This window comes from Neomonachus schauinslandi, chromosome 10, assembly GCF_002201575.2.
Source record: "Neomonachus schauinslandi chromosome 10, ASM220157v2, whole genome shotgun sequence".
Lineage (NCBI taxonomy): Eukaryota > Metazoa > Chordata > Mammalia > Carnivora > Phocidae > Neomonachus > Neomonachus schauinslandi.
In genome coordinates this window covers 72,540,423-72,554,166 of record NC_058412.1, presented here as the reverse complement: position 1 = coordinate 72,554,166, position 13,744 = coordinate 72,540,423, and the positions used below count along the sequence as shown (strand labels likewise).

General features: G+C 52.7%; 1 protein-coding gene across 1 annotated transcript in view; it reads left to right on the top strand.

The window, feature by feature from the left end:
* Positions 1-42: 42 nt before the first annotated feature.
* The window catches only part of RHOQ (ras homolog family member Q), a 33,920-nt gene continuing 20,218 nt past the window's right edge, over positions 43-13,744 (top strand). The window contains exons 1-2 of the mRNA XM_021701145.2: positions 43-224; positions 796-854. Coding sequence (XP_021556820.1) covers positions 83-224; positions 796-854 — 201 coding nt within the window. The 5' untranslated portion in view covers positions 43-82. The remainder of the gene's footprint in view (positions 225-795; positions 855-13,744) is intronic.

Genomic DNA, 13,744 nt, shown 5'->3' with positions numbered 1-13,744 from the left:
CCCCCCAGGCGGGCTGGGGCTGAGCCCGGGGCCGGGGCGGGGGCTCCGGGGGGACCATGCCCGGAGGCCGGCCGGCCGCAGCATGGCTCACGGGCCCGGCGCGCTGATGCTCAAGTGCGTGGTGGTCGGCGACGGGGCGGTGGGCAAGACGTGCCTACTCATGAGCTATGCCAACGACGCCTTCCCGGAGGAGTACGTGCCCACCGTCTTCGACCACTACGCAGGTAAGCCTCGGAACTGCTGACTAAGGGGCCCCTCCCCGGGCCGGGAACTTTGGAGCAACTTTGGCGGAGCCCCCTCGCCGCCTCCCCCGAGCGCGCTCCCCACCCTCTCCAGCGCCTGGCCCTACGCGGGGCTCGCGGCCCCACCCCCAGGCCTCCCCTCCGGCCCTCCTTGTCGCGGGCAGAGGAGACCCGTCTTCCTACCCCGCCCCACCCCCGGCCCAGTCCCGGCTCCCCGCACTTCCCAGCCCTCGGACGCCCTGGGCCGACCTCCTTGACCTTCCCACGGCCTCCTCCCTACTGCCCCAAATCCCCCGGGGAAACACTTGGGGCACTGGGCGAGACGTGGCCAGGGGACTTGGGAGAAGGGAGTGGGCAAGTGGGGCCACATCACACCCCGGCCTCACTGCCACTTAACAGTGAGCTCGGCACAAGGGAAAAGGGGTGACATCTCCCGGGGAGCGCCCGCATGCTTCCGGCTGGGTTGGCATAAGCGGGTCCTGATGGGGAGGGAGATTGCCCCAGACCCTAGATAATCGAGCTTCTCTCCCCGCCCCCACTTCTGCCCTTGCAGTCAGCGTCACCGTAGGGGGCAAGCAGTACCTCCTGGGACTCTATGACACGGCCGGACAGGTGAGTGTCTTGGCCCCTGGCCGACACCCCCTTGCCTTTCCTTAATTCGGGGTAGCTGTACATGGCCTTTGGAAACAGATGTCTAGGAAGGAGGGTGTGTCTTCGAGGGGCCCCTGTGGATCAAGTCTTTATTTCTTTTTTCAAGTCAGCAAATTAGGAAAAGGAAAAAACAAAACCCACACAACCCAACAACAAACCCATCCCAGCCCACCCCATGCGAACCCCTGGGCTATGAAAGTTTTTGCCTGTGTGCTTTCTGTATGGTGCCTGGTGTGTGGGTCCCAACTCCTGTTGCAAAGTGGCAGCGGCCAATCATGAAGCGCCCTTATTTTTAGTTGCAGATGACCAGGTCTCCCCCTCACAGCCTCTGTCTGGTCCCTCATTGGTGAGTGGTCTGCCTGCCCGAGGAGCCTGATTGGTGCGAAATGGCATCATCTAATATGATGGGAAGGCATTTGGTCCTGGTTATGTTTATTACAACATCATTGCACTCTGGGACTCGAGTCCCTGCAAACGTAATTTGTGGTGTTACCAGAGGACCACAGGGAAAAAAAGAAATGAAACAACAATCATCCAGCCACTCCCTGGGGTAGGGAGGAGGAGGAAGGGTTAGGAGTTCAGTATGAGTCTTGGAGGAAGAGCTTCTCTCCCCCCCCCCCCCCCCCCAAGCCCAGGTGACTTTGTCTGGGTTTTCTTGGGGAGAGATTATTGTGCAGAAAGAAAATGCACAATCCTCCTGGCAGCCTCTGACCGTTAGCAAATCAGAGGTGGCTCTCCTCTCTGTCTCTGTCCCTCTTCCCAGACCCACTTTTGCTGTGGGGCCGGGATGATTGCGTGTGATGAAGTTTTACAGAATCCAGCCCTGTGATTAGACATGGGCAGAAGTTTCCACGTGGCATGCAGACTTGAGTCCTTGAGGACATGGGAACAGCTGAGGGGCTTAGAGAGTGCTCTGGCGGATGTCCGGTAGTACAGTTTCCTTATCCATGCGATGGGTTTCAGAACATTCCCTGTTCGTATATTATATGCCAGATGCTTAGTACTGAGCCTGGCACACTCGGGTAGGTGCTCAATAAAGGGGAGCTATTCTTTGCAGCTTTTCTAGATTTGGATTTCAGAATTGTGGTTCCAGGTTGGATTCTGAGAAATGCCTTATGGAGGGTGTCTTGATGGGGCTTCTGGTTTCTAAACTGTTAAGTTAGAGGAGCATCTGAGGATAGAGAAACTGTTGGCAGCGGAAGGTGCCAGAGGCTGTCCCCCTTCACCAAACCGACCCAAGTCACTACAACCAGTCCTTAGCTTGCCAGGGCCCCTTCGGGCTGCCTGCCTCGTAGCTGTTACTTATTCTATCGGAACGTACGGAGGGCAAGAGGCAGAACACAGTCCATTAAGTAAAACCAACTTTTGAGCCGTACAGTTGATAAATAACATTTATCGTTGGTTGAAAAGGAGGCCGGATTTTAAATATCGTCTCTAATTTTAACTGCTCTCACTACCACCTCTTCCCTTTTCTCCTTTAACTTGTCACCATGACCATTCATTTGACCATGAGCCCTATTCAACAGGATGTGTGTGTCAGACCTGTTCTGTGCACCTTCAAACCCAACTAGTATTTACTGAGTTCCTTCTGCGTATCAGGCATGGGGCGGCCACATGCAAATATTCTTCTCTCCACAAAACAACCCCATGAGCTAAGTGGTATTCTAGCTCTGCAGATGGGGAAACTGGGGCTCAGAGAAGCTAGGTAGCTGACCTCAGGTCACACAGCTACTGACAGGTATTGTTGGGATTAGGACATGGGTCTGAATTTGCCCCAGTTTGAGGTGGTTATACACACAGGAAGCCACGGGAGAGGCCGAGATGCCACCTGGGTTGAATGGATTCCTTGTGGGTCTGTAGACATGGTACCTGGAATCTGGACAGCCATTCTCTGAACGGGGGTTGTGTGCTGCCGCTGCAGAGAAGAGAACTCAGATCCAAATCATCACCTGAAGTTGGACCCACTCACAAAACCAGGGCTTCCCATAAGTCCTCATGATTGCTGTGTCCCGTGGCGATTGTAAGACACATTCCAAATGGGATCAAACTATTAGGAAGGTTCACATATTCCTGTTTTCACCCAGTGGTGGGACACCTACTCTGTTGACCAAGATGTGTTTTAAGGCCCCTTGGTGTTTTTCCCAGTGTCTGGAACTTTTCCTTTTAGATAAAAGTTAGTGATAATTCATCTTTCAGCACTTAACGGGTTTATTACTAATAAGCAATCTTAGCAATGTAATCATCAAGGAGATTAAATGAGGAGTGCCCAGTGTATGCCTAGCACAGTGCTAAGCACCTGGGGATTACAAAAGAATAAATTTAAGATAGGGATCTGCCATGGCTGATGATAGCATAGAGAGAAGGATCTGAACCAGATACCTGTTCATGTGTGTTAAATAGGAGATGCCTGTGTTGTTCTTGGTCATTAAGATCTCGTGCCTCTATGAATCAGCATCAGATTAATCTACGATAACAGTAATGGTCGATAAACACACAGACATGCATACGCACACGTGTACATATAGAGAGACATTTTGAAGCCTCATGGACAGCAGAGAAAAGCCCACGGGCTTTGGAACCAAAGAGGCCCGAGCTCAGATCTCCAGCTTGCTATCCTAGTCATGTGATTCTGGCTGTACCTAACCTTTCTGATCTAGTAAAAAACGTGGATAATTCAAAACTATGCTGCAGTGTCGTAGACTGGCCTAAACTGTTTAAGGTATGTAAAAGTGGCTGGCACTGTTCTTCGCTCATAGAAGATGGGTATAAATATTACAAGAAATGATAGTACTGCACTCCGGGCAGTTTTGTTGGGGGCAGGGGGTCACGGGCAGAAGAGACTAGTGTATTATGTCTGCAGTTGACAGAAATTCCACGAGATGCCAGATGCTAGAACCTTCTCACCCGGAGGTATGGAGCCAGCTCGTACTTCAGGAGTCCCACAGTCCCCATCACTGGACCCGTGGACGCAGTCCAGTGCTCCCTGCTCTAAATGCCCTGTGGTATCAGATGGTCACCTTTCTCCGTCAGAGCCTGCGTGCCCAGTGACGGGAGAAAAACTTAGAAGAGCTAGGAGTCCAGTGTACACTCGGAGAAACAAGTGGGGTCTGTAGGTTTCAGCTGACTCTACTTTGGGAGGTAAGAAGGGCTAAGGAGGAAGCGCACAGCCCTGGAAAACGTCACTTCCTCTCCATAATCTTGGCTCAGAATGGTCACTCGCTGTATTTGAATAACAGAAATCGTGCCTCCCTTGGGTGGAAACTTCTAGTCTTTGTGCTTGCTCTTGGTATCCTCTTTGACCCGAGTCAAGTTCAAAGCTAGAGGTAACATTAGCCCAATTTACACATTAGGGAACATAAAAGATGACTGTCATAGATGACCTTTGGCCTCCCGGAGGAGGTCGCTTCCCCCTTGGCCTCTGTGGCTGTTGGCACAGAGAGAGAGAGAGAGAGAGGATGAATGAATATGAATGTGAGTGTGCTTTAGTCCCCATCATGTGCTCTTCTGGGCACATCCCTCAACATCCCCAACACACTTGGCCGAAGGGAAGCCCCCCTCTCTTGGCCAAGCCCAGGAGCGGCCCTGACATTTTGACTGCCCAGCACTTTGGAGTGGAAGTTGAGGGCCGTGGTGGCTTCCTCCTCCCCGGGGCCTGGTGGAGGGGTCTGGCTTCCGGCCTGGGCCTTGGTGGAGCTTCTCCTTTCTTGCCCGCCTCTCAGGACTTCAGTGTGGGTTCTGCAGCAGCCCCGTTGCCCACCGGGGAGGGACGGGACAGGCAGTACTTTCCCTCCTGCCTCTGTGCTGTTTGGAGCTCAGGGGAAGTGGGGAGAGCTCTCGCTCTCTGTGCAGATGAGCAGCCTGGCAAGCTGCTCTTGAGCAATGGGCTCCAGGCTGATCTCTTAATCCTTGGCAGGAAGGCAGAACTTGATACCCTAAAGGGGGAAGGACTGGCGCCCAGTTTATCCCAGGTCCCAGAATACCCGCTCTCGGGAGGGTGTGTGTTGGGGATGCATTTGGGTTCCCTAAAGTTCCAGATTTAGCCACTGCCTCAGTGTGTGGAAGTCCTTATGTATGCTTTTGGGTGTGGTGTTGCTGAAACACACACAGGTTCAAGGATGCATACATGAGAGCTATAAATATCTTTAACTTAGGTGTCCCTGGGGTTGGCTTTTCACTGACAAGTGAGATCTGTTTCTTCCTTGACATAGCCCAGCAGCTGTGGCTGCCCTCCAAGCCCTCTGGGGAACCAGGGAAGTACTTTCCCTCCAGAAAGGAATCTCCAGGGGAGGCAGCCTTGGAATGCCCCACCTTCTGGGTTTCTTGGGGTGGCAGGCACCTAAGGGCCTTGTAGAATGGGAAGAGGCCAGGGGGAGGGCCACGGTTTGCCACTCATCAGGCTCCTCCTCCTTCAGGCAGGCATCCTCCCAAGTACCAGTCGACGAAGGTAGACTCTTGCCAGATGAGGAATTTGAGAGTGAGTAGGCTTATGGAAACTAGACAGAGATGTAGTTAGGAAAAAGGTTCTCCTTCCTTTGGAGGGGGCCTGCAGGGCACGTCGGTAGGGCTTAGGAAGCCCCCACTGGCATGACGCAGGCTCCAGGGGCCAGCAGCCCCACACTGCATCCCGAAGAGCCCAGAGAGCAGAGTTTGGGAGGAGCCCCAGAGTTCCTCCCCAACACAGCTTCAACAGGTGAGCTGCTGGCCCCAAGCATCCTGGTTTCCCTTAGTAACCTACTGTAGATTTGTCATCTGTGCATTTTCCCTAACCTTTTTAGAAGCTATTTATATCTCCAGCCTGCACCACATTACACAGAATTCTGGTTTCCTCCTCTGCGTTGGGAAGGTGGATGGCCTTTGTTGGCTCCAAAGCTTCTGCGGTGACTGAATGTCCTATGCTCCCCTTGTTGTCTCTCTGATGTGGGTTTGGGCTATGTCCGCTCAGACCGTGGTCGTGCAGACAGGAGCCCCAGGGTGGGAGCAGTCTCCGTCAGCTCTCGTTGGTTTTCTGTTTGTGTGCACATGGGCCCTGTCCCCTTCCTCTGATCTGCCTGGCTCTTCCACATCTGTCATGATTGTCTCGAGGTTTACTGACATTTATCCGATGGGAACCAAAGCTTCCCAGCAGGTGTATCCGAAGCGGGTGTTACAGATGTACTCAGATCCCATCCTCTTAGCTCTGGGAGGGGCGGGGGGCCGTGTGCAGCCTCAAGGGGCCTGGGCATATGTTGTCATTTCTGTGTGTGCCAAGGTATGAAAAAGGTGGGCAGCATTATTTCACAGCTCATGGGTCGGAGGCCTTATGGGGAACTGGGTGTTTGCGGTTTTGTTGTGGAATTTAGGGTTTCAAAGACGAGACCTAGTGGTATTAAAACAAGAGAGAACAAAGCAGCTTTCCATGGGGGTATCAGTTTCCAGCAAGGACACACGTGTTGGCAGCAGTGGGCACTACCAAGAGGCCACCAATACAGAATAGCAAACTGCAAGGAGGAGGGAAGAGGAGATGTTACAACAAAATGAAACCCAAGACCACACATGTCTTTAAAAACTGAAATTGGTGAGTCTCAGCTGGATTTCCTTTCCCTCGGAGGGGCTTGGTTTTGCCCTAATGTGGCAAGCTCAGATCAAGGAGCAGCTTTCCTTGCCCTCAGCAGTTTGCTGTTCCTCTTTTAGTTTCTGGCAGGCCGCTGCTTCGTCCGAGGAAGAGCGGGGAGGCCGGCCGGGGAGGCTGCGCGGCGGCCACGGCCGGTTCATGGGAGCTCTCCCAGGGCTCCCCAAGGAGAGTTCTTCCAGATTCACTGCCTGCCGGGCCCTCTGGGACTGTTTCTTGCTCTCTCTGAGCTCCGTGAGGACTGACTGTCTTTTTCTCCTCCCCGATTCCAGCACTTAGTCAGGTACCTGGGGCACGGAAGGCATACAACAAATATTTCTCAGACTGAGCTGATTTTTCTTTGGCTGTCAGCTCCTTTCTGCAAAAAGGTTAACCCAAGACTAAGGTGAGAGCCCTTAGATGATAGCTTCAGGCACAACCCTTTGCTTGGAAAACAGCTTTAATACAGTTGAAGTCTCCAAGGGTCAAAGGAATCCCAGGCTCCAAGGGATGCAGCCGGCATCCATTATACTCCCACCGAGAGCCTGGGGGCTTAGCGGTCACCAGTGGGCCTGTCCCCCAATACTGTCTCTCAGGCTCAGGCCTTTGCAACTTTCCTGAGGCCTCTCATGTCTAGGTCTCCTGAGGAGGAGGCCGCTGGGCCACGGAAGTATGGGTTTGGGATTCTCCAGACCAGCTCTGGATCCCGGCTCCTCTTCTCTGTGGCTGGAAGGCCATGGGCCAGCCGGGTCCTCCCTCCCTGCGCACTGGGGAGGTAATGTCTGCCTCCCGGGTTGCAGTAAGGATTAGAGATGGTGCCTGTAGTCACCACGCATGGCGGCTGAGAGTGATGGTCCAGGCCAGCGTTGGGGGCCCACACCTGTTCAGCTCAGGCGCTGTTGATGCAGTGTCTGCTCCGTGTTCTGTGGGAACGGACAGGAGGGGGGTCTGATTGCCTACACAGCTGGGAAAGCTCATCCTGTGAAACCGAGTGCTTCATGGTCCCACCCCAGAAGAGGTGGCAGGGCTGCGCTTTGTGGAGGGCGTGGGCTTGCGGGAAGAGGTGGGAGAGACTAGAGTATACTGGTGGCCCCTGTGAGCCCCCACGCTGCACTACCAGGGCCCACTTCCCAGCGAGGGTCTTCACCTCTTGGAAATTCAGTGTTCTCATCTGTCAAATGGGGATGGTAGATGTACCTCCTCGCAGAGTCATTGGATCAAACCAGAGCTTCCCAGCTCTCGGGCTCAAGGTGGCGGGGTAGGGCCTGGGACAGGCAGCCCCGGGCTTGGGCTGTCCCTTCCAGGGGGAGCCGTCCCACCTCAGCCACTTCACTGCTGGCCCCTCCACCCCACCGTGTGCACAACTCATGATCTCCCTGTCCCGTGAAGTGAGACGGGGGCGGAGCATTAGATTAAATGAGGTCACACGGGCAGAGGGTCACGGGGAGCTCGTATTCTGGGTGGGGGGGGGAAGAGCGTGGGGAGCACAGGACAAGGGGGTGTCCCAAATGTGTCTGTATGGACCCCAGATCCCGTATCAGTGTCGACTTGTGGAGCAGGGCTGATCATTAAAGACGGAGTGTTTCACCCGGTAACTGACAACTTAGTAATCAGAGAGATATTAATCTGGTGCTGTGTTGCTTGTTGATTTTAATAGAAAGAACAGAAAGTGGGGGGGGGGGGGAAGGGACTTTATTGTTGTCACTCTCTTCTTGTCGAGTGACTGGTGGGAGTAGGGGACCAGCCGCCTCTCTCCTGATCCCAGACTTGCCAGCCCTGCTCAGATTCGGGGTAGAATCTGGGGTTTACTACCTACACCCTCCCCACCGAGTGGCATTTTCAAAGAGTGCATAGCATGTTGCATTTGGTTCCTCCCGGAGGCCTCTCGCCTGCTCTGTGAGGAAAGGAAGCAAGTGGGTTTGCCTCCATTTGCGGGGTCAGGGAGGTTAAGCGACGGGTTCCAGGGCACGAAGCTGCTGGAAGGCAACAGCAGGCTGCCCCTCTCCAAGCCCTGGGTTCTTTATGTTAAATTACTCATGCTAATCAGCTCGATGGTGTTAAATGTCTCTTTTACATCGCATGTATTCCGCTGTTGAACGTTTCCTGCAAGAAGGACATCCCAAGCGCATCGCTTTTCTAGATAGAAGAGCTGATGGAATTGTCTGTAGGTGGACTGGTAGGGGCTCCTGCTAACGTGGCCCCCCTAAACACCGCCCCCCGGAAGTTAAGAGTGTTTTGTCAGTGTGTTCATTAACGTACACTCCCGCTTCAAAAGAGGCCTTCCCCTGGGTGGTGCAGGTGGCTGCTGCCTGTGAGGGTCTGGAAGCAGCTCAGTGCTGTTTGCGCGCAGGGAAGGGGGGACCGGGAAAGTTCTACGCTGACTTCAGCTGACTCCTTCCTCCCCAGCCCTTTGCGTCTTCGCCCTTGTTTTTGGCCTGCTAGCCTTGACTTGACACGAGCTTGCTATCTGGGGGCTGCTGGGCCAGGCAGCTTTGGCCTGCCAAGGTGCCTTTTCTGTCCCCATAGGGGCTGCCCTAGGCCTTCCTTTCCTCCCTCTGAGAGTTCCTATTTAGGTGAAAGCTGTTTCCAAGTGAAGCATTTCCAATCTGTCCCACTTACAGCTGAATATTCCCTGTTTACAACCCGAGGCTGCCTCTCCCACCCCTGCTCATTTTGCTCGCCTTCCTGAGCTGTCCCCATTGACAGCAGGTCTGCAGGGACCCCCTTTCCTCCTGCCCCTGCGGTAGCCGCCCCCCCCAACCCCCCCGGGGCTGTCAGGACGAGCTGAAAACCTTCATGCGGTCTGTCAGCAAACAGTCCCCGAGAACCACAGCTAGATGGGGACCCGGCGAGGGGCAGGGCTTACCGGGGAGAGGCCAGGCATAGGCCCTGCCCCGAGGAGGAGCTCCCAGTTCAGCGAAGGGGTAGGACCCACACCCAGTGATGGGAGGGGAGCCGCTGCCTGTTCACGGAGTGGTGGGGGGGGGGGGCCCGGGTGGGCCCGGCTCTGTCCATAGGAGACCAGCTACTCCTGGGAGCTCAGCTCCATAGGGGTTCTCCAAGTTGATTCGTTGGTGCAGAAAGTGCCCAGATTGAATTCTTCCATGTACTAGATGCTCAGCAAAAGTTTGAATTACTGCCCTGGTTCCCAAATGTGTTCCTCGAACCAAAACCCATCTCGCAGGAACTTGTTAGAAATCCGGTTTCTTAGGCTCCACCGCAGACCTCCTGAATCGGAAGCTCTGGGACAGCTCTGTCACAGCGGACCCTCCGGGTGATTCTGATGCGGGCTGAAAAGTCAGAGCCACTGAGTTAATGAATGTTTGTGTACTTACTATCTCCTCAGAGCAAGCCGCCTCCCCTCTGCCCCTCCCCTGTCCCCCCACGCCCCCCCCACACCACATATATACCACACACATGCACACCACATACACACAGCACATATACACCACACACACACTGCCTACACACACACCACATATATACACACATACTATATACATACACACCACACACACACACATTTACATGACACACATAGACACACACACACCCCCCCTACACATACACATGCACACATCCCCCCCAGACTTACATGCATACACTGTACATACTGTGCACACACACACACAGACATCACACACACACACCCCCACCTCGTACGCTGTCCCGGGAGTACAGGGAACATAATTTATTCACTTTTTACCCCCCACCCCACCACATACACCTCCACACACCCTATTTCTAGTTTTTTTTTTTTAAGATTTTATCTATTTATTTGAGAGAGAGAGTGAGAGAGAGAGAGAGAGCACAAGAGGGGGGAGCGGGAGAGGGAGAAGCAGACTCCCTGCTGAGCAGGGAGCCCGATGTGGGACTCCATCCCGGGACTCCAGGATCATGACCTGACCCGAAGGCAGTCGCCTAACCAACTGAGCCACCCAGGCGCCCCCTATTTCTAGTTCTTTACACAGGGCTGGGACTCTCCGTATTTGTTGGGATGAATCGAAGCCGCCTACTTAGCTTGTCTGGTGCCGACGGGGCCAAGGGCACTATCAGAAGAAATTTGAAACAGAACTTCCTAAGCTGCCCTTGACTCCACTGATGTGCTGTCTGGCCCAGGGCTGTGCACATAGTAGGCTCCACTGGTATTCCTTGATGAGGTCCAAGTGCCAAGGCATTTTGTCTCCTGTGCATTAAGTGGCTAGACAGATTGGGGCCTGGGCCCTGCTCTGTTCACTGTAGCTGAGGTTAGCACTCCGGGTGGTGACAGACCTGCCGCCGAGGACTAGGCCAGTTTGGTGTGTGCTAAATTAGTTCCAAAGCAACAGATGGGCTATGACGTCCTTTTGTATTAAAACTCCTCAGGCAGGTCACCAGGAGCGGTTGGAGGAAGGGCTGTTACTCAGACATGCATCTCGGCCGTAATTAGTCTGGCTGACCAAAGCTTTCAGTGTAAGTGTCCTCTTCCATTCTCCTGGCTGGCCGACCTTCCTTCCTTCCTTCCTTCCTTCCTCCCTCCCTCCCCCCTCTCCCTCCCTCCCTCTCTCTCTCCCTCCCCCTCCTCTCTTTCTCTTTCTTTTTTTCCAAACTTGTTTCAGTATAGAAAAACCATCCTCTTTCACATGGCATAATGGTTGGGATTATAAATGTGTTGGCTCAAATTATGCCCCCTCTAAGAGCTGCCAGGGAAAGAGAGAGAACATTTACTCCTGATTGTCCAGTTCAATTAAAATAGAAGCTTACTTTTCAGCTTACTTTTCAAAGGGCTGTCTTTGAAAAGGCACTTTTCCCAGCTTAACCCAGCTTACTTTTCAAAGGGCTGTCCTCCCCAGTGAGCTGGCTCAGGGCTCACATTTATTACCTTAAGGTGTTTCTAGTGGGCTCTGGCTCTGGAGGGATGCTGGATGTGAGGGGCAAGAGGCGAGAGAGGTGGCAGGGTCCCTGCTTCCTTCAGACTCGGGGTGGGGGTGTGTAAAGACTGAAGCCTTCATCCAGGTCTCTGTCCAGCCTGCGGAAAGTGAGGTCCTTCTGAGGTTGATGCACCCTATGACCTCCTTCCTCCTCTGTGACTCCAGCCATCTTGCAGTTGAACCCTTTCTTTGAATTTCAATGGAGAAATTGTCTAGAGGCCACAGTCTAGCATTTGGTCTTATTCATGTAGAACTCTTTCCTCGGCACCCAGATTATAAGCCCCCAGAGGGGGACTACCTGTGGTGCCCAGCACTTAGCACGAGGTTGGGGGATCCCAGCAGGAGCTAGGTGAGCGTGAGATTTAGGGGACTCCGTTGGAAAGATTATTGTGGAAAGAACCTTTCCAGTGAGAACAGCTCTGATCTGTCTGGACATTATGGAAGGTCTTTAAAATCAGATTATAGGTGGTCATTCTAAAGCATTGCCCATTTAAGCATAATAGAATTCATTTCTTAACTCATAGAGCCCATTAGCAGAAAGGCTGCCAGGTCTATTTGGATAAAATATTGACCAGGATGTGAACTGTTCTCCAGCAAGTCTGGATCTATATGAGTCTGGCAGTGTGTTTTATGTCAGGTGTCCCTCCAGAGTGTGTCCTGTGGCACTCTGTTAGCTGCAGGGGGAGGGGAGAGCGAGTGGGTTGACTTGTTCAGCTCGGCCTGGAGAGGAGGGGACACACACATGCTGCCTGCTCCCCTGCGGGGAGCTGTGACATCCTGCTGCCCGACCTCACAGAGCAGTGTGGAAGCATCACAGCCTGGGCAAGCTGATGTTACAAAGCAGGGGATTCCTCATGGACCAAACCGTTGGGTGTGTAAGTTTTACTTCTTCTTTCTTAAAAATTGAGATATAACTCACAGTCAGCGGATTTTATATATTTACAAAGTTGTGCAACCATCACCACTATTTAATTCCAGAACATTCTCGTCATCCCCCAAAGAAACCCTATGCCCATTAGCAGTCACTGTCCATTCTCCTGTCCCCCCCAGCCCCTGGCAACCACTAAACTACTTTCTGTCTCTATGGGCTTGCCTATTCCAGACATTTCATAGAAATGGAATCATGCCCTATGCAGCCTTTTCTGTCAGGCTTTTTCCCTCAGTGTAATGTTTTCAAAGTTCATCCATATTATAGAATGTATCGGTAGTTCATTCCTTTTTATGGCTGAATAATCCTTGTCTGTCCTTTTTATTCCTTTTTGTCAGCCTTTATTATAGGGGCACTCTGTCCCAGGCTCTGGGAACCCGTTTTTGGGTGCCGAGGCAGAAAGTCAAACTCTGTTGCACGTGCACCCCTTGCGCTGTCTTCACCCTTGCCTCAGGGAGGGGTGGAGCTGGTCTCCCGTTTCCCCTTCCAGGCTCTGGTTCCATCTGTACCTCTGTTCATAGTCTCCCGACCCCCACCCACACCTTTATATCTTTAGTCACCAGATCTAAGAGTATCTGTTAAACACACGTGAGGTGAGGAATAAAGACCCAGCAGATAGGCATTTAGAGTCCAGTAGGAAGAGAAGATGTATACAGATGACCAAAACACAAGTAGAAATGTGATAGAAAAGAAAGAGAAAAGCAAGCAGTGTGATGCACCAAGAGAAGGTGGAAATGGTAGAACGTGAGGGGTGACATAAAGGTGTCTTGGCCACTTGCCCAGAGCCTCACAGATAGTGGGGCCATTGAGATTCAGAAACACAGTCCAGGCGCTCACGGATCATTGGTTCCATGGGTCTGATTTGTGTTAACTCATAAGAGATCCAGACATAAACGAAGTTGCCAAAGGATTAATTTACCATGTGGTCTCAGTGGGAAAATAGACACAAGACATAAACCAAAAGCTCACAAAAGAAGCAGAGCATATAGTAGTTCCCCCCCCCCCCCCCCCGCCCCCCCGTCCACGGGTTTGCTTCCTGAAGCTTCAGTCACCTGTGGTCACCTGCAGTCCGGAAGCAGCCTCCTCCTGACATACCATCAGAGGGGCAGTAATATCCTAATGCTCCATCACAGTACTGACTTACGTCATCTCCTCGCTGCATCTCATCACGTGGGCTACGCATCTCACGGCATCCCAAGAAGGAGGGCAAGTACGGCACAGTAAGATATTTTGAGAGAGAGACCACTTTGCATAACTTTCATTATGGTATATTGTTTTATCTCATTATTAGTTATTGTTGTTAATTTCTTACTCTACCTGATTTATAAATAAACTTGATCATAGGTATGTGTGTATAGGTCTAGTAGAGGGTTCAGTACTGTCTGCAGTTTCAGGCATCCACTGGGGGTCTTGGAATGTATCCCCG